This window comes from Rhipicephalus microplus, chromosome 1 (genome assembly GCF_043290135.1).
Source record: "Rhipicephalus microplus isolate Deutch F79 chromosome 1, USDA_Rmic, whole genome shotgun sequence".
In the NCBI taxonomy this organism is placed as follows: Eukaryota; Metazoa; Arthropoda; class Arachnida; order Ixodida; family Ixodidae; genus Rhipicephalus; species Rhipicephalus microplus.
In genome coordinates, this window is record NC_134700.1 from 44,358,268 (window position 1) to 44,380,455 (window position 22,188).

A 22,188-nucleotide genomic window follows, 5' to 3' on the forward strand; every position below is an offset into this window, starting at 1 on the left:
TCGTATGAGAGACGGCTTAAGATCAAGGGCCGGGATTGATATGGGTGTAGGGGCAGTGTTTTGTGGACGGATGCAGCGAGCTGATCCGCCCTCACGTTGCCTTGAATCTCACGGTGCCCTGGCACCCAGCACACTACAACATGTTGTTTGAGTGTGTAGAGTGTGCATAAAATGGAGTAAAGTGAAACAAGGACTGGGTTTTTGTGTTTTTTAAGAGTGTGCAGAGCCGTTACTACACTGAGGAAGTCTGTATAAATTACTGCTTTTTGTATTTGTAATTGCTTGATGTCTTTAGCCGCCACAAGTATCGCGTAAGCTTCCGCTGTGAAGATACTTGTGCCTGGATGTAGAGGGCCAGCATCCGAAAAGGATGGGCCGACAGCAGCGTAGGACACAGAGGAGTTAGACTTGGAGGCATCTGTAAAGAACTCAGGACGTGTGTATTTGTGTTGAAGTTCCAGGAAGTATGTTCGGATGTGGGCAATAGGCGCATGTTTTGTAACTTCTAGAAAAGACACATCGCAGTCTATAGTCTGCCATTGCCACGGTGGCGGGTATGCTACAGGAGCCATTAAACTGTGTTTTAGTGAGACTCCAGTTTCCTCAGCTAGACTCTTCAGGCGAATTGAGAAGGGCTGCCTCATCGAAGGCCAGTTTTGAAACAAGATTGAGCTCGACAAATCATTAATAGTAGAGTATGAGGGGTGCTTCTTGTCTGCTTTCACCTTAAGGAAATAAACAAAGGACATGTAAGTTCTCTGCAGATGAAGCGACCACTCATTTGACTCAACATAAAGGCTTTCTACAGGGCTGGTGCGAAAAGCACCCGTAGAAAGGCGGATGCCCAAATGATGCACGGGGTCCAGCATCTTCAAAGCACTTTGAGACGCAGACTGATAGACAACGGCCCCATAATCTCAGCGGGTGCGAATGAGGCTTCTATACAAATTCATGAGACATTGCCTATCACCACCCCACGTAGTACGTGACAACACCTTTAAAACATTCATGGCTTTTAAACATTTTGTTTTTAAATACTTTATGTGCGGTACGAAGGTCAACTTGTTGTCCAAGATTAGGCCTAAGAATTTATGCTCCGCATTTACAACAGACAGACGTTGACCGTTCAGTTCAATGTCGGGTTCTGAGTGCATGCCTCTCTTTCGGGAGAACAAGACACACGTGCTTTTTTGTGGGTTCAGTCGGAATCCGTTTTCCTCTGCCCATTTGGAGACCTTGTTTAAACCTAACTGAACCTGCCGCTCACACATTGCCAAGTTGCATGACTTGAAGCCAAGCTGAACGTCGTCGACATATGTACAATAGAACATATTGCGGGGGATGGACAGGTGCAAGGAATTCATTTTGATAATAAAAAGTGTACAACTAAGTACACCACCTTGCGGTACGCCTGTTTCCTGGACAAATGTTTGGGAGAGAACACTGCCCACACGGACACGGAATGTCCGATCGGACAAGTAACTCTCGATTATGGAAAACATTCTACCGCGCACGCCAAGGTGGGACAGATCTCTTAGAATTCCAAAGCGCCATGTTGTATTATAAGCCTTTTCGATATCGAGAAACACAGAGAGAAAATATTGTTTATGGACGAAAGCGTCTCTGATCTGTGCCTCGATACGAACAAGGTGGCCTATGGTGGATCTACTCTCTCGAACCCGCACTGAAATGGGTCTAGCAAATTGTTTGTTTCAAGGAAATGTAAAAGTCGCCAGTTTATCATTTTTTCGAAGACTTTGCACAAGGAGCTTGTAAGTGCAATAGGTCTATAACTCGAAGCTAAAGAAGGGTTCTTGCCCTCTTTCAAAATGGGAATAATGACAGCCTCTTTCCAGGAGGTAGGAATAATGCCAGAAAACCAAATAGCATTGTACAGACAAAGTAAGGTTTTTCGCGTTTCGATTGGTAGGTTTTTTAACATTTCATACATCACACGGTCAGAACCTGGGGCAGAAGTACTGCAGGAGTTTAGAGATGTTCGAAGCTCAGCTAGACTGAAAGCTTGATTATATGCCTCGTTTCTAGTGCAGTTGTGTTCGAGTTTCTGCTTTTCTATTCTTGTTCTGTATTTTTGGAAAGTGTCAGTATAGTGGGACGGGCTGGACACCCGTTCGAAGTGTGCACCGAGGAAGTTTGCCTGATCTTCCAAGGTATCACCACGAGTGTTCACGAGTGGGAGTGAGTGTACTTTTTTTCCTGCTACCCTACGAACCATGTTCCAGACTTTGGCCTTTTGTGTATATGAATTTATCCCTGATAAAAACTTGTGCCAACTTTCTCTTCTGGCCTGCCAACGCGTTCTCCTGCCTCGAGATTTTATTTTCTTAAAGCTCTCAAGGTTTTCCGCTGTCGGCGAGTTTGAGATTTCTCCTGTGCTCCTTTCAATTGTACGATAGTTTCGTTACTACACTACAGGTAAACCTGAAGGTTTACCTGTAGTGTAGTAATGTTGTGAGAGTCCTCGTGCATAAAAAGCACACCACAATACACCGAGGTTGTGCACTGAAGATTTTGCCAACTAGTTCCGCTTCACCAAGGTGTCAATTCTGGCTCTCATATCACATATGCAACACAGAACATCTAAATATAACTGAAAGACAGCAAGGACCTTCCGTTCTTTTGTGAAGCATGTCTCATGTTTGTTTTGTTTTCACGTTCAACATGAGTGGAACCACTTAAGTTTGTTTCACAACACTGGCGTGCCGGCGTTGCCGGAACAGATTAACATTCCCGCTCGACTGCGGTGGTTTGTCAAATTGACAAATAAAGCAGAAGAAACTGTGTAACTGACAATTTCTTTGCTGTAGGTGACCACTATGGTATTTGTTTTACTGTCAAACAAAATTCCATGAAGCCTGCAAAAACTTCACACTAAGTTTTTGACTTTCACCAAAACTACAGTTGTCGTCACTCCCACCAAACAGTGTTGTGGACATTCACCACACCATTGGAGGAAGACCGAACGCAGATATGATTCTGTTTTAAAAACTGCTACTCACTTTCCAGAGAAACTGCTGCAATGTTGGACATTTCAGACTGTATGCTTTCTATTGCAATACAAAACAAAAAAGCGATGAAGGACGGTAGACAGTCCCTATAATATTCAAAGATATTTTTTTTGCCTCATTTGTTCAATTCAAAACTTATTTTTCGTACACCCCTACTTGTTCACTACATATCATTGAAAGTGCTACCATGAGGGTCTCACCTGTACAGTGTTCCCACAGGCACATAATATTGCTTACTCAATGGAGCTGACATCCCCAATTATATTGCCACATTTGTTGTTCTTGCAAAAGCTCGGAATTTATACTGATTATTGGTGATGATTACAATATATTTCTTAGTTGCCTTGTATGAACTTGCACAGGCAGTGATGTCTGCTTTTATGAGTGCACTGAAGGATACCACCGGCTTGAATTAGGAAAATAAACTGTGGTATGAAGTTGGTGCTTGTGCTCTGTGCTTTACCTTCACGTGCCCCCCCCCCCCCCTTTTTTTTAACTACAATACCAGCATGCAACAAGTACAATACGATCTTTGAAAACTTTTCAGTTTCTCAAGTGCAGCTGAAAGAGATGGCAAGCAAGATTGGCCACTCACAGCTGAGTTGTCATCGGTGTTCTTGAGCACAGTGAGAGCCACAAGGCTCCCGGAGCAGAGGTGTGCTAGGCCGCACACATAATAGTCAGTCTGGAACATGGACACTGCACAAGCAGAGTTAGCACAACATTGTTAGGGGCAGTGAGAATGAATCGAAAACAAAAATGAGTAGTTTGGAAAGCGAATTCGATAAAATATTTCTTGGAACACTTTAGAATAGTCCTTATGCTTTACATGCAGCAGTTTTCACACAACAGTGTTTAAAAGCACTCAATAAGGGCAGATAACTGAGCTATGTAGTCTCCACTGGAAATATACTGCTGTTCCTAGATTAAATCCTAACACTTTCGAAGGACTACGTTTGCAGATGCTATATGCTGCGAGTTTGAAAACAACTTCTGCCCTACAAGTCTGCCCACTCCAAACTGAAGGAGAGGGTCATTGCCACACTGTGTCTGGGATCTTCAAGCCTTGCAAGCATAAGATAAAGTATAGCCTGATATACCAATTGGCTCAGCTGTCACAAGCTAGTTACCCTCATTTGGCCATTGCATCACTTCGCGTGAAAGTTCACTGCGACGCTCAACTCTCCGGCACCACCATGAGCCGTTAAGGGTTTTCTACCTTTTGGTACGGGCAAAGACCGGTCAATTAGTGATAACGGCTTCTGCCCGGTTGTGGTGGTGCCTTAACAGATAAGCATAAAAAAGAGCATTAGCGAGGTGGCCGGTGGCGATGAACGTGCCATTTTGACTCTCTGTCGGCGAGCTTATCACAGTCATCTGCCGATAACTGCTCCGCGAGGTGGTACAAGCGCGTTATGGTGCCGTTCATAAAATAGCCACCGCTGCATCCTGTTAGGCCGCTTGTGCAAGCTGCTCGCAAAAAACGGAACAGGCTACTAGCGTCACCCTAGCATGACCTCGAGTGAATCATGCGCGAAGAGCGCACAAACACACGTATATATACATTGGACTGCAAGCAAATTGGCATGCATAGGGGAAAATAGCTAGGGCAAGCGACATACTGCCCGCAACTAGCCAGGGGTGACTGGTTCGACGTGGCCGTACTGCGATTCAGTGGAACGGTGTGAGTTGATTGCGCACGGGCGTCGCTTAACACCCGAAAAACCCTAACTTGTTAGCGGAGGGGTTGTTTTCACTTTTCATTAAAAAATACACAGAGAAAAAAAAAGGTTCGGCCACTATGTTGGTTATAGAACTATATAGAACGAACTACTGATATAAGGACCGTTTATAACGGCCCTTTCAAGTTCGTTTTAAACAAGTTCGACTGTATCGACTGGTGATCACAAAACTTGAGGAAAGCAACGTGGCATTGTCCCCCTCTTAAAAAGGCATTGACCCGATGCTTTAACAAAAGACAAAGGTACAATAATAAAGACAAACAATAAGTAGAGCAACAACAAATGCAAACCTAAGGTTCAAGCATGGAATGACTTCAGGTCAAGCGCGGCACCGTTGAGAGTTCGTAATGTCGTCAGAAAAGACCTCGTAGTTGAGCAGGCCGATACGTTGAACTATTTTGTACGGCCCGAAGTACTGTCGCAGCAGTTTTTGACTGAGTCCACGTTGGCGTATCGGCGTCCATACCCAGACACGGTCCCCGGGCTGGTACCCAACGAAGCTTCGTCGATTATTGTAATGACGGCTGTCGATCGCCTGCTGATTCTTCATGCGCAGGTGGGCGATTTGAGGAGCTTCTTCAGCGCGCTGAAGGTAGGCGGTGACGTCGAGGTTCTTTTCGTCAGCGAAGTATGGAAGCATAGCATCATTTCCGGGCTCCTTCCAAAGACCAACTTGTACGGCATCATCTGCGTCGTTTCTTAGACAACCGTATTGTATGCGAAGGTCACGTACCGAAGAATTTCATCCTACGTCTTGTGCTCGATATTGACGCACATAGCCAGTGTATCAGCGATAGTCTTATTAAAACGTTTGGTGAGGCTGTTGATCTGTGGACGGTAGGCGGTGATGCGGCGGTGACTTGTCTGGCTGCACCTCAGAATCGCCCGAGTTAGATCCACCATAAAGGCTGTAACTGTATCAGTAATGAGGACCTGTGAAGCTCTGTCACACAGAACAATGCCGATCCCTTGCTACCTCGGAGGCGCTGCCCATAGAGAGGGCCTTTGTTTCGGCTTAGCGTGTGAGGTAGCCAGTAGCTACAACAATCCACTTTTTCTTGGAATTCTACGTCGGAAACGGCCCCAGTAAGTCTATGCCGATTTGCTGGAACGGCCAGTGAGGTGGCTCGATGGACTGGAAAAGTCCGGCTGGCCTAGTCTGTGGTGTCTTTCGTCGTTGACAGTCGCGGCAAGTCCTGACGTAGCAAGTGACATCAGCGGAAGATCGTGGCCAGTAGTACTTTTCTTCTATTCTTGCGAGCGTATAAAAAACAAGGTGCCCTGCCGCCGGGTCGTCGTGTAGGAACCAGGTCCTAGCCAGGTCCTCCAAATAAAAGTAGACGCAACGTAGCTTCTCTTCTGTGCCCCAGTGGTTCAAGGCGACCACCCTGTCGTAGGTCTCCAGCCAGGTCTCCAGACCTTCAGACAATGACCCACGGAGAACTGGTGGTTCCCTTGGCTGCTGCATCACGATTGCGGGCTGTGGTGCAGCTGTTGTCATAGTTGCTGCGGTCGATGTCATGGTCTTGGCCTTCCGAGTCTGTTCTGGTAAAAGCACGTACTTTGATGGCAAAGCTTGTTGCCTGCGGCTAACTCGCTGCTCGTTGCTGGCAGCAGTGTCTACTTTGTGGCGTGGGCTGAGTTCACAGCTTGACAGGAGTGTCCCGTACATGGAAAAAACAGTACCTCCACCAGATGTCACGTGGTCGTGACGTGGTTGAATGGAGCACACTGCTAGTCGAATAATAAACTGTTTATTTTGGCGAACCTGTGCCCAGTAAACGGAAAGTCTTATTACAGTAGCAGACTTACACTGATAGTGGCGAACAGAGCACCGGCCGTCGATCAACTGACAAGCAGCGAAGCGTGTCGGCATTTACACCCTTGCGACTGAATATTCTAGCGCTATTGCTAGCGGCGACGCAGGTTCCCGAATAATCTGCGACGTTCACGAAGTGGAAGTAATCTTAACAAAATGATCTACTAAAGCCTCGAAGCTTCTCGAACATCGTAGACGCGGTTTGCGCTGAATGTAGTGTAATGGGGTGATCACAAAACTTGAGGAATGGAACGTGGCAGTTTTGAGATTGTGGGAATTGAGGCTGGCCCGCTGCCTTTGCGCGGGCTTTCCCGCCTTTTCTGCCATTCTCATGCCCCGACATGTCTGCCCTTCTTTGCTGTCTGCCGCGCTGGGAAGGGCGAAGTGACGTTTAACTCCCTCACCCGGTAGCGGATGTTGACTGTGGCGCCGCGCAGGGAGCCTCCCGAGAGGTTTTCGCGCGCTGCGTCAGGGGCAGGCAGCACTCTCCGGGACAGCAAACGGTGAGCCACGCAATCTTTTCCGTTTGTCGACTCCCGTCGCTCGAGGCTCGTCAGACTTCGCTGACGGCGCCTCGCGCCCGATGCGAACGCTCACCTTTTGTTGCCCCACTGCGTACTCACGGCCGAAGGGCGGTACGGTGTCCTAGTGTGTGGCCTAGCTACGCCGACCCGTCTCCCTCCGAAGCCATCGCGAGCGCCTTTGCCCTCGCTCGAGCAACCGGGCCTTGGTCCCGGTGTCTCCATGGATCACCTTTACCGCGGAGACGTGCTCGTGCCATCCTGTGTAGTACTTTGTGCCCGTGGCGTAGATAAGCCTACTTGCTTTCCCGCCGCGCCTTTTTGCAACGGGCTGTACTGCGTTTGGTGTTGCCACAATAAAGTGTTGCGACTTTGAGCAGTATCGTGTTCTCGCCACGGCGACGGTTAACGCGTGCCCTGTGGCTCACTAAGACCGGACCCACGCTGGTGGCCGTACTCCTTCGGGATACGTGTACACCACACTGGCGCCCAACGCGGTATCAAAAGCTCTAGCTTTTGACTGCTCTTAGCGAGTCAGTTCGCCTGCGCGATTCGGGCTCGTCGCAACATGTCTGCTTCGTGGCATGCCGCGTTGCACAAAGAGGCCACCGCCTCTATCGACGGGCGCCCTTCGGCGCTCGCCTGTGTCGTCACCCCTTTTTGTGGTGAATACACTCCTACGAGGTAGCTGACGCGCTATCTCGTGCCCCCTGTTATCTGCCGAGAACCTGGATTTCGGTGCGACGGCCGCTCGCGGTGCCTTAGCACATGCAAGCGTCGGCGGCGAAACAGCGGCAAAACGGGGTAGTCCCCATGAGGACGACCTTGGCTGCTATCCAGGTAAGCGACGCACTGCGTAGCGGCCGAGCGGGGGAACTTTCCGAAGGCCACCGTGCCGAGAGCGAACCCTTGACGCCGTGCAAGCGGCGGTTGCTGCGGTCCTGAGTGGGCGCGATACCAGACTCCCCCATTTGGGAGAATGGGAATTGCTTTCAGCAGCGAAGAGCTACTGAAGGCTCAGCAGAGTGATCCGTTTCGAGTCTCGGAAGGACGGAGCGCCGTATACGCTGCTTGCTTTGCGGCGAGCGTCGTTAAACCGTCTTAAGAGGCGCGGAGCGCCGTTACGCTGCTTGTTCTGCGGCGGCCGCGATTAGGAAGCTGAAACAGCGTGTGTCGCTGAGTCCCCGGCGGATTCATTTTGCTGAACCATGACGGGCTCCTGCTGAAATAGCCGCTGACGACGAGTCCATAGACCCGTTTAAAGTGGTTATGCCCAAAAGTCTGAGAGCCGCACTGTTGCGATCCTCTCACGATGAACCCATGGCCGGTCACCTGAGTGGCTCGAAGGTTTTTGCAAAACTGAGCCATGTTGTGACCTGGCCCGACACGAAGCGTGGCTTTTATCGCTATTCCGTGCCTGCCACGTCTGACAAACGGTTGAGCCAAGGGTTGGAACGCTGCCCGTTCGTATGAACCGATTGTCAGTGAGCGTCCGTGGCGCGTACTAGCTGAAAGATCCCCTTTGGAAAAACTCAGCCGTGCCCACATTGCAGACCTGAAGCCCTTTGTCATGGTCTGACGAACTCGCGCCAGCGCCCTGCGGCACTTTGCGCAAGCAACGGGCACATCCGGAGCGGCGGACCGCATTCGGACCCCGCACCGGTATAATCTGAGGAAGCGGTCACCTTTGTGATATCGCGCTGGACGGCGGACTTCTCCGCAACCGAAGGCCCTCAGTTTACTGTCTAGCCTCAGTATAGGTTGGCTTCTTTACGGCCTTTTCTCGTAAAGAAGTTGACCCCGCCCAGTCTGCTGCCAGTGTTTCCTTTTTAAGTGTTCATGTGTATTTTATGTTTCTTTTGTCTAATATTAAGTGTTATTTGTATTTTATGTTCCTTTGGCGAGATATTGAATGTCATTTTGCTCTGTTTTTACTTTTTTTCCCGTGTTTGTTTCGTCTACCGCAAAGGGAGCTGTGTGTGACCTTGAGTGTCGGTGCTCGCCGAAAGAGAGAGACTAAGGACGCTATGCGCCTACGCTCGCGCAGCTGTCGGCGGTGTGTGTGCGTGCTTCTGTGCATGTGTAAGTGCATGACGCTTCAGTGCGAGCCCGCGAAGAGTGCGTCATGGCTTCCCCCATCAACGCAGACACTGGAGGTGCTGGGGGGGCATTGACCCACTGACGTCAGACCGTCTGGCTGTTCTCTGTTCTCGGCTGTCGCCGAAGAAGCCCTGCTGCCTTTCCCACCATGGCTCCTGCGCGAGGCCAGCTGAAAGCAGCTATATGCTGCCGGCCAACGCCAGGGCGCCTCGCAGCCAATTTTGGTTCGGCCTCCCTGACCACTGGAGAGGCCCGGCTTCCCGCAACGTCCAGCTCCGTCATCGAGCCAGAAATGCGGGGCCTCCGAACAACCGAAGCGGCTTTCGTCGAACTCGCGGATTATCAAGAGCAGCAACAAGCCATCAGTGAGCCCCCTCCCGTACCTCTGACCTCGCACTCGGGCATCGCACCCAGCGGACACTGTCACGCCCTTCCGCCCCTCCGCGCAGTGGACGCTATCCCCCTCCAGCACCGCGAACACTAGTGCCACTTTTCTGTGCTCCTTTCCGCAGTTATTTTCATAGTGTCATGTGTTTATTTTGTTATTTATGTTTTTGTTTCTCCTTTGTCATTATTTTTTTAGCAGCAGTAACAGGGCTGGACTGAGGTTAGCTGTCGCTCATAGCAGTGTCATTTTAACTGCATGGGCGACGTCATGCTGCCTTTTGCAGACAGGTAAAGGGCGAATTTAGGAAAGGGGGATGTGGGAATTGAGGCTGGCCCGCTGCCTTTGCGTGGGCTTTCTCGCTTTTTCCGCCGTTCTCATGTCCCGACATGTCTGCCCTCCTTTGCTGTCTGCCGCGCTGGGAAGGGCGGAGGGACGTTTAACTTCCTCACCCGGTAGCGGATGTTGACTGTGGCGCCGCGCGGGGAGCCTCGCGAGAGGTTTTCGTGCGCTGCGTCAGGGGCAGGCAGTACTCTCCGGGACAGGAAACGGTGAGCCACGCAATCTTTTCCGTCCGTCGACTCCCGTCGCTCGGGGCTCGTCGGACTTCACTGACGGCGCCTCGCGCCCGATGCGAACGCTCACCTTTTGTTGCCCCACTGCGTACTGACGGCCGAAGGGCGGTACGGTGTCCTAGAGCGTGGCCTAGCTCTGCCGACCCGTCTCCCTCCGAAGCCAACGCGAGTGCCTTTGCCCTCGCTCGAGCAACCAGGCTTTGGTCCCGGTGTCTCCGTGGATCACCTTTACCACGGAGACGTGCTCGTGGCACCCTGTGTAGTACTTTGTGCCCGTGGCGTGAATAAGCCTACTTGCTTTCCCGCCGCGCCTTTTTGCAACGGGCTGTACTGCGTTTAGTGTTGCCACAATAAAGTGTTGCGACTTTAAGCAGTATCGTGTTCTCGCCACGGCGACGGTTAACGCGTGCCCTGCGGCTCACTAAGACTGGACCCACGCTAACCAGCATAGAATAGAGGCTTTTACCAAATCCATAAATGCCTCTAAAGCATGGGGCCTGAAGGTTTGTCACCTGCATTGCTTTCTTTGGGCCCCGGGCGAAGTATCCAAATATCTGTGGATCATTTGCACTAAGTCCTTAGAAGAATTTTCATTACCCAATGACTGCAAACTTCCCAACGTAGTGCCGGTTCACAAGAGTGGACCGTGAAGTACCGTAATTACTCGAATCTAACACGCACCTTTTTTCCGGTTAAGCGAGTTCATAAATCGCATGCGCGTTAGAATCGAGTACGAACAAAAAAATTACGGTCAATTTATTGCAATCGCAAATCCAAAATGCCCCCCCCCCTACGTGCGTCGGCATGGTGCGTCGGCCATTTCTGCCTATGTGTTTCTCATGTGCGGCACTTCGTACGTGTGCTGAGTTGTTCATCATCTAGTAGTGCATTAGCATCGACGGCGTGGAATGGCCGACTCCAAAAACTCGAGTGCACCACGATGCCGCTTTTAAAAGAAAAGTCATCGCGTGTGCAGAAACGGACGGAAATCGGTCCGCATCGCGGTCGTTCGGAGTTCCTGAAACCTGCGTGCGGGACCGGCGAAAACAAAAGCAGAAGATTGTTGACAGCAAAGCTTCACGCAAAGGCTTCAGTGGACCATAGCAGGGTCGGTTTCCGCAAATTAAAGAGCTGCTCGTCGAGTATGTGCTTGAGCAGCGAGCGGCACAGCGGCCCGTGACGACAGAACTGCTCCAAGTGCGGGCTATGCAATTAGTCTTAGAGAAACGACTAATGCGGAGCCAGTTTAAAGCGAGCAGGTGCTGGCTAACTAACTTTATGAAGAAGAAAGGCTTTTCCCTCCGAAGGGGAACATGCATATCCGAAAGTTTTGCGGAAGAGTACGATGAAAATCTTCACAGTTTTCAGAGGTTCGTCCTAAACTTGCAGCGCAACAACGGCTACCTGCTTGGGCAAATAAGGAATGCCGATCAGACGCCTCTTCGACATGCCTGGCACCACAACAGTCGAGAAGAAGGAAGCGAAGCAAGTTTGCGTGCTGGCATCAGTCCACAGTAAAACTACAGTGACGACAATGCTCTGTTACATGTCAGATGGGCACAAGCTTCGCCCGTACCTCACATTTAAATGGAAGACGTTCCCGAAAGGAGTCGTTTTTTCGAGTGGTGTGATCGTGCGGGCCAGCGAGAAAAATGGGTGCGCGTTGCAATCGATGTCTTACGTTGTTTTTGTTTTTTTTCGCGGTGGAAATCGGGTGCGCGTTACAATCGAGGGCGCGGTAGAATTGAGTAAATACGGTAGTTTTTTGAAATATAGGCCAATTTCACTCACAAGTGTTGCATGCAAAATACTTCAACATGTTTTGTTTACCAATGTTATGATAAAATGGAAAGTTCGATGACGTGTGAGACATGCAAAAGTACTCAATGGTATGTGCCACTGCCACGTTTACGCACAAAAATGGTCAAAGAAAAGCGCCCCAAGCAGTGATGTGAAGCCCACAGAGGAGAAGCGAGGATTGTCCTGTGGAGCATCGAATGATAAAGAAGATCAAAGGAATCAGCGTCGCTCTTCTGGCCAAAGCAGCAGGCGTCTGGCTCTGGAGGTGCTGGGTAGCAGCTGTCGACCATGGTAGACGATGGAAGACACTCCGGCACTGGACCAGTGGTACTTCGCCACACCTGCTGCTCTTCACCTCTTTAGCAAGATGGCTGCGACCCACTTGGCAGTTTCCAGAGTGTCACGTCATTGCTTTGGCCAAGTGGTACATAAGACACACCAAAGACACAGTTATGCCAAACCTGCCAAGACCAACGACCACCTGGGTACAAGTAATGGAGACAAACAGATCATAAAGCGGATGCTGACAGGCAGCGATGATATGACATCTTCCAGAACGTCAGCGACAAACACGACGGGAGAGAGAGTTTGGCCAAAAGGTACATAAAAGACACCAAAGACTGAGTTAGGCCTAGGCGGCCAAGACCCATGACCACCCAGGTACAAGTAATGGAGACAAGCAGATGATAGGGCGGATGCTGACAGGCAGCGATGGTATGAAATCTTCCAGAATGTCAGCGACGGACACGACGGGAGGGAGAGGCTACGTCACTACTAAGCAAACACCATAAACCGTAAAGGCGTTCGACTAGTGCGTGTCCGCATGAGAGTAGCCACAGAGAGGCCATTTCAGCTAGAGTCTGGCTTAGGGCTAAAGCACTGAACCTGACTTTGCTTTACAGTGAAATCTTGATACAACCAATCTCAAGCAACTGCTAAAAATTGTTCGTTATTTTATAAAGTCGTTGTATCGATAGTACTAAAAATGTGCGCAAAAATTCTAAACGCAAACACGTGAGTCGCCTACCTATGTTCAACCACCTTAACTTTTTCGTTACCGTGCCAAATCGGTTGTTTTTCATTTCTCCGGAAGATCATTTTTGCCAGTTTGAAAAGAACTCCAGCACGCATTGCAGCATACCAAACTTTGCGCCATGAAATTCTCTTTCCAAAAAATGTGTTTTAGAGCAACAAAAATATTTTAGAATGAATAAAAATATTAAGTGTGGAATTTTTGGTTGCCAGATGATAAACAGTGCAATGAAAAACATTTATGTGCGAAAACATTCAAAACAAAGAAAATTCAGAATATAAAAGTTGTAGATAAATTACCCAGAAATAGTATAACAAATAATAAATATTGTACAAAATGTTTCTCTTCACGTAGACAAAGAAAATCAGAACCGCAATACTGCTCCGTTACTAGTGCCATGCAGTAAAGCATTGCATGGTTTTTTCCTGAGACACAAGTGTACTCGTACACTTTTCTCAGTAAATCTTTGTTGTCTTGTGATAAAAGTCTGCAGGTGTTCCAATATAGATGGATACCCATGATGTGAGTAATCCCTCTATAAATGAGATGTCCAATGAACTTCGCTACAGTCGAAGACGGTTATATCGAACCCACATATATAGAATTTTCAGGTATATTGAACTCCCAAGTTATCCCCTTGAAATTCTTCGTAAAAGTATGAAAATTCACACGTTTATATCGAACGGTATTTGTACCCACCTTCGCATATATCGAACACCGTACGGGCAGGAAGGTGCGCTTCGTCACTCGCCGACCCCCTTCCCCCCCCCCCCCCCCCCTTGTGATTGCCGTGGCAGCGCAGAGCTGTGCTCACGCGTGGAAGGCGTGCTTTGGCACTTGCAGCGCCTGGCGACCTCCAGCGTCGCCACGCCTCCGCCAAACCCCAAACGCTCGAAAAAATATAAGGGCAAGAGGGCTCAGAGTGCACAATCTCTAACTAGCGGAACGGCCTTTTTTTGTTTTGTTTTTTTTTTTTCTCTTTCTCTGTCATGCTTTCTCCATGTGCCCGTTGGCTCGGCGAGCTGGAACAAAGAAGCCGAACACCTCGTTTCCTCTTTACTTTTATTTTTTGTTGCTGTTTTGCGAGTTTTCATCAGCCAACCACAACTCGCGCCTTTTGCTGTTGCCCATACAGGCGGCCATTGCCTCGCAAGAGCTTTGTTGTTTGCACTGTCGCGTCGCCTACGCACCACGGTATGTGAAGCATTTCTCTTTTTGCGTGCATGGTGTGCGAACCCGCTGCGGACTCCTTGAATTGTTGACTTCTTGTATAGCTATGGCCAGCGTCAAGAAGCGCAAGACTATTGACTTTGCAACGAAGTTGACAGCTATTCAGCGTGTTGAGGTGGGCGAAAAATGTACGACCATCACGGACGACTTCAGGATACCATGGAGCACTTTGAGTACCTTGTTTAAAAACAAGGCAGATATCAAGGCAAAGGCGGCAGAGTGGCGAACTTCAGGAACCCGTCATGCGCACGCTTCTGCCCACGGGAATGTAGAAAAGACACTCTATGCCTGGTTTTTAAAAGTGCACGCGAAGAACATTCCGGTGAATGGCTCAATGCTGATCGTCAAGGCCAAATTGTTTGCCGCTGCACTCGGTGAAACAACTTCGCCAACAACAGTGGGTGGCTTCACTAGTTTAAGCAATACCACAACATCGTTGGCGAAACCAATTCAGGAGAAAGCGAAGCTGTCAGCCGCCAGGACATGCAGCAGTAGATGACAAAGGAGTGGGTGGAAATTTCCGCGAAGTTTTTTCTCGCGGAGGTCTTTAATGCCTGGCAAGGCGTGAAGACGGACACAGTGGTCAACTGCCTCTACAAAGCAGGCTTCGAGGCGGCAGAACTTGCGGGAACCGGTGAAGACGTTAGACGAGCGCATAGACGACGTCTTTGGCGAGTTGTCGTCCCATTTCTCGGCAGCAGTTCCACACAAAGTGTCTGCGAACGACTTCGTGGAAACGGTTCGCGATGTCCAAGCTGACAGCTCATGTGACGAGGAAGATCGTCCGGAAGAGGCGCTGGCTACACGCGCGTACTCCGCCACTGAAGTGGCGGCAGCATTTGGCATCATTTGCCGTTGTATCGGCCACATGAATGTAACCGGGCTGTCGCACCTGGACAGCCTTGATAAGATCGAGACTAGCGTATTCAACATTTCAGAAATAAAGAAGCAGGCCAAGATTAGTGATTTTTTTCATGCAAATAAATCATTCTGTTGTGGCGTGTGCGCAATTAGTTGTTACTCTTGAATGCGCCTATTGTAGGTGATGATCTGCTACAGGTATGCTTTCAGTGCCTCTATTTTTTTTATATTGAATTTTTTATATATCGAATTAATTCGCGATCCTCTTCGAGTTCAATATATCCGTGTTCGACTGTATTTCATCTAGCGTCACCTCTTTCCATGAGCCACTTCATTCCGTATAGGTTGGCGTTCCAATAAATGCATCCAAGCATATTCCTGTGCATTCCATATTTAAAAAAAAAAAGACAATACTGCGCACAGTTCAAAAACGTTTCGCACTGCTCCGTAGGCAGGGCCAAGAGGTACTCCGGGGGCCTTCTTGTCATTAAAAGCTTTGCAGCCAGTGCCAGCACACCACGCCCCAGCGAAGTGTGGACCCCGCAAATATTCAGAGTAGCTACAAGATTGTGCACAAAGGTCAGACGCTGTACGCACTTGCGGCGGAGGAAACAACGTGGGGATGTAAAAAAAATAAGCCCATGAATGGCTGCGGATGTCTGAGGCTCACGCAAAACATCGTCACCATAAAACTGCTGAGGTGTCCTCATCGTCCAACTCTAAGCTCGTCCTCACTCAATTCAGATAGGGTTGCAAGAAAGTTTCAGGCAGAACATATGTGTTGCAGTGCTGGTGCGCACCTATGCGCGCAAGACGATGTCATAGGAGCGACTAGTGACGCTCTGCATCTGATATAACAACACAATCAAGACCAAAGCTGCTGGAAACTGGCAGAGGAGGTTAGCTCAACACTTGAAACACTTGGCAGATTTTCATAAATATTTTTTGTAGGAGAAATCTTCCTCGATTTCTAGGAACAGCTTTCTATTGAATAGCTGGCATAAATTTCTCACAATTATTAATGCTTAACATTTTCAAATTGCAAAGCTCACACTTAAGTTGAATATTTGGCTTTCAAAGGTTCTTTTCATAACAGAACTTCGATGTTACTGTAGCATAATCACGAGGGGCACACACTTCTGTCAAGTGCGCCAGCCTAGTCCACTTTTTTAATAACACACGCACATTGGTTCACACAAAGGTCTGTCAAAAGTCCCTATGCTGCTGAAATGGGCGAACTTAAAACGATTCTGAAAGTTCAGTGCCTGGACTAACTACTAGGAAGTGCTGGGTGCTCGAGAAGTAAATTTAATATGCCAAAATCGACGATCCAAAAGCTACGATCACCGGTGATCGATTTAAATAGGCATGGTAACAAAAGAGTTAAACAGCGATGCGACAAGTGCCCAGGTAAAACTGCCCAACGAAAACTAACGCACCGGGGCAAAACCTGACGAGAGATATGGGTGGGACCGTTTTCTCAACAAATCTGTGCAGGGTTGGGCATCGCCTCGTTGACGTAGGCACCATTTTTTTTTCTCCTCTCTCAGTTGCGGTGTGGTGGTCACCCTTTTTGTGTTCTTTTTTTCACGGGCTTTCTCGGTTTGGCGGTGCAAGCACCGTCTGTTTACGGCATATGTGTGGTGCGTGCGGCGTGTTTTGTCTGCTCTGTGTGCAATTTGCATGTGGCGTGCATTGTATTGTTTCGCTTGTGGCATGAGGTGCGATGCGATGAGCCACAAGCCTTCTGTTCGAAGGAATGTGATCGAAAAGTACTTCCAAGGGTTATATCATCATGAAGACAGCTACTCCCATGGCTACATTAAGTGAGACGATGAGCTTAAGGGGGGACACGGGTCTTTGGAGCCGAAAAATCGCCAAAAAAGCAATTTTTTGTAAACAGCATTTTCAGAAACTACAGGTATTCAGAAACTACAGAATCCCACTACAGTAGTGTCAATACACTCCAATCCGATCTTGACGCCATGGCCACCGCCACCACCCAGACAGCTACCCAGGTCTCTGTACTGGAGGCTCGACTGGACGATGCGGAGAATCGTTCCAGACGAAACAACTTGTTGTTTTACGGCCTAGCGGATGACAAGCCATCCGAAACGTATGTGCAGTCTGAGGAGCGTATTACTGGGTTTTGTAGGGACCACCTAAAAATAACTGTCGAATCCAAGGATGTCGAGCGTGCCCACCGTCTTGGCCGCCACTCGCAAGGCCGGTGTCGGCCTATTATAGTGCAGTTTACATCCTTCAAAACCAAGGAAGCCGTCCTTGCTAAGGGCCGCCAGCTTAAACATACAGATTTTAGCATCGGGGAGGATTTCTCGCATCGGGTCCGGAACGCACGGAAGCACCTACTGGCTTTTGCTAAAGTAAAATCAGGTCCCTTCCTTTTACGGTATAAGACCCTTTTTATGAGCTCCAAACGATAAGTATTTAAGGAGGCAACTGAAAATGTAGAAGAAAGCTCGTAGCAGTTGCCTTCACGCCCCAGATCTTCTAATTGTCCCGTTTTTGGTCACAAAGCCAATCTTTCTTTTTCGGTCATTTTAACCAACATACGTAGCTATCTTTCCAAACGCGACCACGTGTCCGACCTTGTATCTTCATCTAACAGCAGCCTACTTATACTAACTGAAACGTGGTTGACCTCTGACGTCACCGACAGCGAAATTTTGACCGACTTGCCTCACTTTAATCTTTTTCGAAAAGATCGTCCCGGCACCCGGGGCGGCGGCGTCCTGATTGCTACTAACGAACAACTTTCATGCTCCCTTATAAACATTGATTCCGACCTAGAAATATTGTGGTTGCTTTTTCGTTCCGTACCACAGTCTGTACTATTAGGTGTTTGTTATAGGCCTCCCAAAAGTAGTCCGGATTTCGCGCGCCAGCTTAATGGTATTTTAGCCGAACTTACGACCAAATACCCAAATGCTCACGTCCTCCTCCTGGGGGACTTCAATTTTCCTAACATTGATTGGTGTAATCTAACTTCATCTGCACCCAATGCAAAGGAGGCCAACGATTTCCTTGATGTTTGCCTCAACTTTAATCTCACTCAGTTGATAACACAACCTACACGTGTTACTCAAGATACTGCTAACATTCTTGACCTAATCTTAACAACTGATCCTGAGAGCCTTTCTTCTATAACATATCTTGATGAAATAAGTGACCATAAGGTCATTCACGCTAATTTTACCTTCGTTCCTCAAATGCGCCAAGCCTGCACTAAAGCTATTAGGTTATATGACAAGGGTAACTACGCGGCCATCACTCGCGAACTTGAAGTTTTTCTTCCGACGTTCCGTGATGGTTTCTGGGAGCGACCCATTAACGATAACTGGTTAATTTTCAAAAACAAGTTAAACCAGCTAGCTGACCAATTTATCCCTAAAGTAAGCTTTCGTCCCACCCGCCAAAAACCTTGGTTTACTAAAACATTAAAAAGGCTTGAAAATAAGAAGAAACGCCTCTTTCGGGCTGCGAAGAATAAAAACACTGATTCTGCATGGGAAAAATACAAGGTTGCCGAGAAAGCATATTCAAGTGAAGTGCGCAACGCCAAGCACTCATTTTTTCATACGGAACTTCCAAAAATTCTTGCTGATTCACCGAAGCGTTTCTGGCAAATAATAAACCCTCCTAACATGCCCCCCATCACCCTTACTAATGATACTGGTCAAGAATTAAGTTGTTCAGAATGTGCCAATATATTCAATCCCGCCTTTTCGTCTGTGTTTACGAATGAATCTGACCCCGTTGAAACAGAATTAGTCCCTGTTAATCTGCCTGAAATGCCACCCTTTAACATAGGTTTCAATGGTATCCTGTCTTTAATAGAAAAAATGAAACTGTCATCCTCGGCGGGTACCGACGAAATTACATCCAAGCTGTTAAAGAACACAAAGCACATATCAGCCGAGTTTTTGTTTTTGCTGTTTTCCCAGTCACTTTCCTCAGGTATTCTGCCTCTCGACAGGAAGTGTGGGAAGGTCATTCCGGTTCACAAGACAGGTAAAAAAGACTGCCCGTTAAATTATCGCCCCATATCATTAACCAGCGTGTGTTGCAAACTCATAGAACATGTCATATACACTCATGTCATGCATTTTCTTGATTCTAACAATTTCTTTCATTCCTCTCAACACGGATTTCGAAAAGGCCGCTCATGCGAAACCCAACTAGCCCTTTTTCTTCACGACCTGCATGCTAACCTCGATGGTAACCTTCAAACTGATGCTATTTTTCTCAACTTCACTAAAGCTTCCGACAAAGTTCCACACCAGCGCCTACTAAAAAAACTTTCTCAAATAAATCTACCAGCTGAACTTCTTAATTGGATTGCTCAATTTCTGACTAACCGCCCTCAGTTTGTTTTCGTTAACAACGTCAAATCTAACTCGCTTCCTGTTAGGTCTGGAGTGCCACAGGGATCTTGGCCCGCTTTTGTTCCTAATCTACATTAACAACTTACCTAACAATTTATCCTGCAACCTTCGTATGTTTGCAGATGATTGTGTCATCTACCGCAAAATAACCAACACTTTTGATCAAGCAGCACTACAGAATGACCTTAATGAAGTATTAAACTGGTGTGACCATTGGCTTATGACCCTTAATCCTAACAAATGCAAATTAGTTTCCTTCCACCGCCGCAAAAACCCACTCCAATTTTCCTATGAAATTGCTAACATGCCAGTCGAAACAGCCGTATCCTATAAGTATCTTGGTGTAACATTAACCCCTGATCTTTCCTGGCGAACGCATATCACTAACATGATTTCATCAGCCAACCAATCATTAGGATTTCTAAAACGTCACCTACGTCACTCACCGTATCACGTTCGTCTTGTGGCCTATCAGTCGCTAATCCGGTCCAAACTAGAATACGCATCACCCATCTGGAGCCCTCACCAAGTTTATCTGATCAACGCTATCGAAGCAGTTCAAAATCGTGCCGCTGGCTTCATTCATTCTTCTTATTCTTACGATGTCAGTGTTTCATCCCTTAAAAATGAATCCGGTCTATTAAGTCTTTCCTTTCGCCACAGAATTGCTACGTTGTCACTGTACCACAAGTTGTATCACAGCTCACTCCACCAACCACCTTACATCGCTCCCGCCGCACGCATTTCTCCCTGCACTGGCCATCCACTTCAAGTCTTCCGACCCCGATCTGGCACCTCAACATTTTCTGCATCATTTCTCTGCCGCGCCGCCAAAGAATGGAATGACCTTCCCCCCGATGTTGTTTCAATCACCTGTCCATCACGTTTTATTCAAAGTGTGTCAATGCATCTGCAATGTTAATCTGTGGCTTTTGTATCTTTGTTGTACAACCCACCCCTTATGTAACACCCCCCCTGTGGGGTACTTAAGGAAATAAAGTGAAAGTGAAAGTGAAAGTATTTTTTTACAGGTGTACTGACTTTCATATCCCTCCGATCAATATTTTAGCTGTAATATTAAATTCCTAGCCCGTGCGCGTGCGGAATTCGCGCAGCTCCGGACACCAAAAACCAGTTTTTTATAAATTCGTAACTCCATGCCCACAGCTGCACTCGCGGCCATTTTGGTATCGTTTGAAAGAGCACTTTTTCGCCTTCAAATTCCCGCCACTGTGCCTTCTGTGTGTTCATTGGTTGCGGAGAAAACAACCATCAAAAAAGAGTAAAAACGCATGCTACGATTGGTTGTTTAGTGCACGTGACCGTTTCTTAGAGCATGATTGGCTGAAGTCGGCTTGTGGCGTCTGCTCTGGCTGCGTTGTGCGCGCTTTGCTGGCCCCCGTCGGCGCTATCCTGAATTCTGCGATCGACGATGGAGCGGTGTGCGTCGGCGTCTCGAGCGGGAAAGTTCCACTCACTACACAGATTCGGAAAGAAAAGAAAAAAAAAGCCTCATCGCTAACACCACGAAGCGTCGGGCAGCACCAGCAGCGAGCGTCGAGGACGGCCGGTCATCAGCGCCAAGCATCGCCGCCGCCGAGCCGGCTGGTGTAGGCCTAACGGCTCCACCAGCGTGTGAAAGTGCGAGTGGAAGTGGCCGCGTTCGCATTGATACAAAAATCCTGCAGCCAGCAGAGTTGCACGAAAATGCGAGAAATGCCGAAGCCAAGCTATAAGAGCAGCCGTCAATTTCAGCAACGACGCGAAAACAAGATCGCCTGGCTGCTGCCGGTGACGGTGCCGCGGCCGACTCGGCTGACAACGTGAGCTTCGTCGTCATCAGCTTAGACTGTGTGAATGACTTGTTGAGGTGCGTGAAGTGTAAAACTTGCGGCGGTGATGTGAATATCAGCAAATGCGATCGGGAGTACGGTCTGGCTGTGAAGCTTTTGATTACGTGCGTCAACTGTGGTGACATTTCGTCAGCGTGGAGTTCGCCGCGTGTGGCCAGGGACCAAAACATAAACCCATTCAGCGTCAACATCCTCGCAGCGCGTGCAATGCAAAGCACCGGCAATCGTCAAACGGCGCTCAACGACATTTGTTCTGCCATGAATATATCGCACCGGGGTCTGCACATGAAGACGTGGCAAAACTATGTGAAAAAAAAAACTGACGCCTGCAGTGGCCTCTGCTTCCGAGGAGTTGATGACCGAGTGCGGGACTTCCGTTCGAGAGCTCTATCGCGAGCTCGGTACAAACATACCTGGCAACATCGCCGTTTCCTACGATGGGTCTTGGATGACTCGCGGACATTCTTCCCACATCGGCGTCGGAACGGTGATTGAGCTTTTTACAGGGTTTGTATTGGACTATGTTGTCTTAAGCAATTTCTGTGCAGCCTGTGAGCAGAAGCCTAAGGAGAACGACCCTTCGTACCAAACGTGGGTGGAAAACCACCAATGTCAAAAAAACACCAGCAAGAAAGCTGGTGAAATGGAAGTTGAGGCCGCACTTATCCTTTTCCGAAGGTCTCTCTCCAAACACAACCTCCGCTACACAACCGTGTTGTCAGACGGAGACAGTCGGGCCTACCTCGCTTTGCAGGAAGAAAAGGTGTACGGCTACATGGACATCCTGAAGGAGGACTGCGTCAACCACGTCCAGAAGCGCATGAGGACAAACCT

General features: G+C 48.4%; 1 protein-coding gene across 6 annotated transcripts in view; it reads right to left on the minus strand.

Moving 5' to 3' along the window:
* lt (vacuolar protein sorting-associated protein light) overlaps positions 1-22,188 on the minus strand; it is a 635,043-nt gene that overhangs the window by 425,228 nt on the left and 187,627 nt on the right. For all 6 annotated transcript variants that reach the window (XM_075896022.1, XM_075896056.1, XM_075895809.1 and 3 more), the window contains one exon: positions 3,625-3,728. In XM_075896022.1, the coding sequence (XP_075752137.1) occupies positions 3,625-3,728 (104 nt within the window). The remainder of the gene's footprint in view (positions 1-3,624; positions 3,729-22,188) is intronic.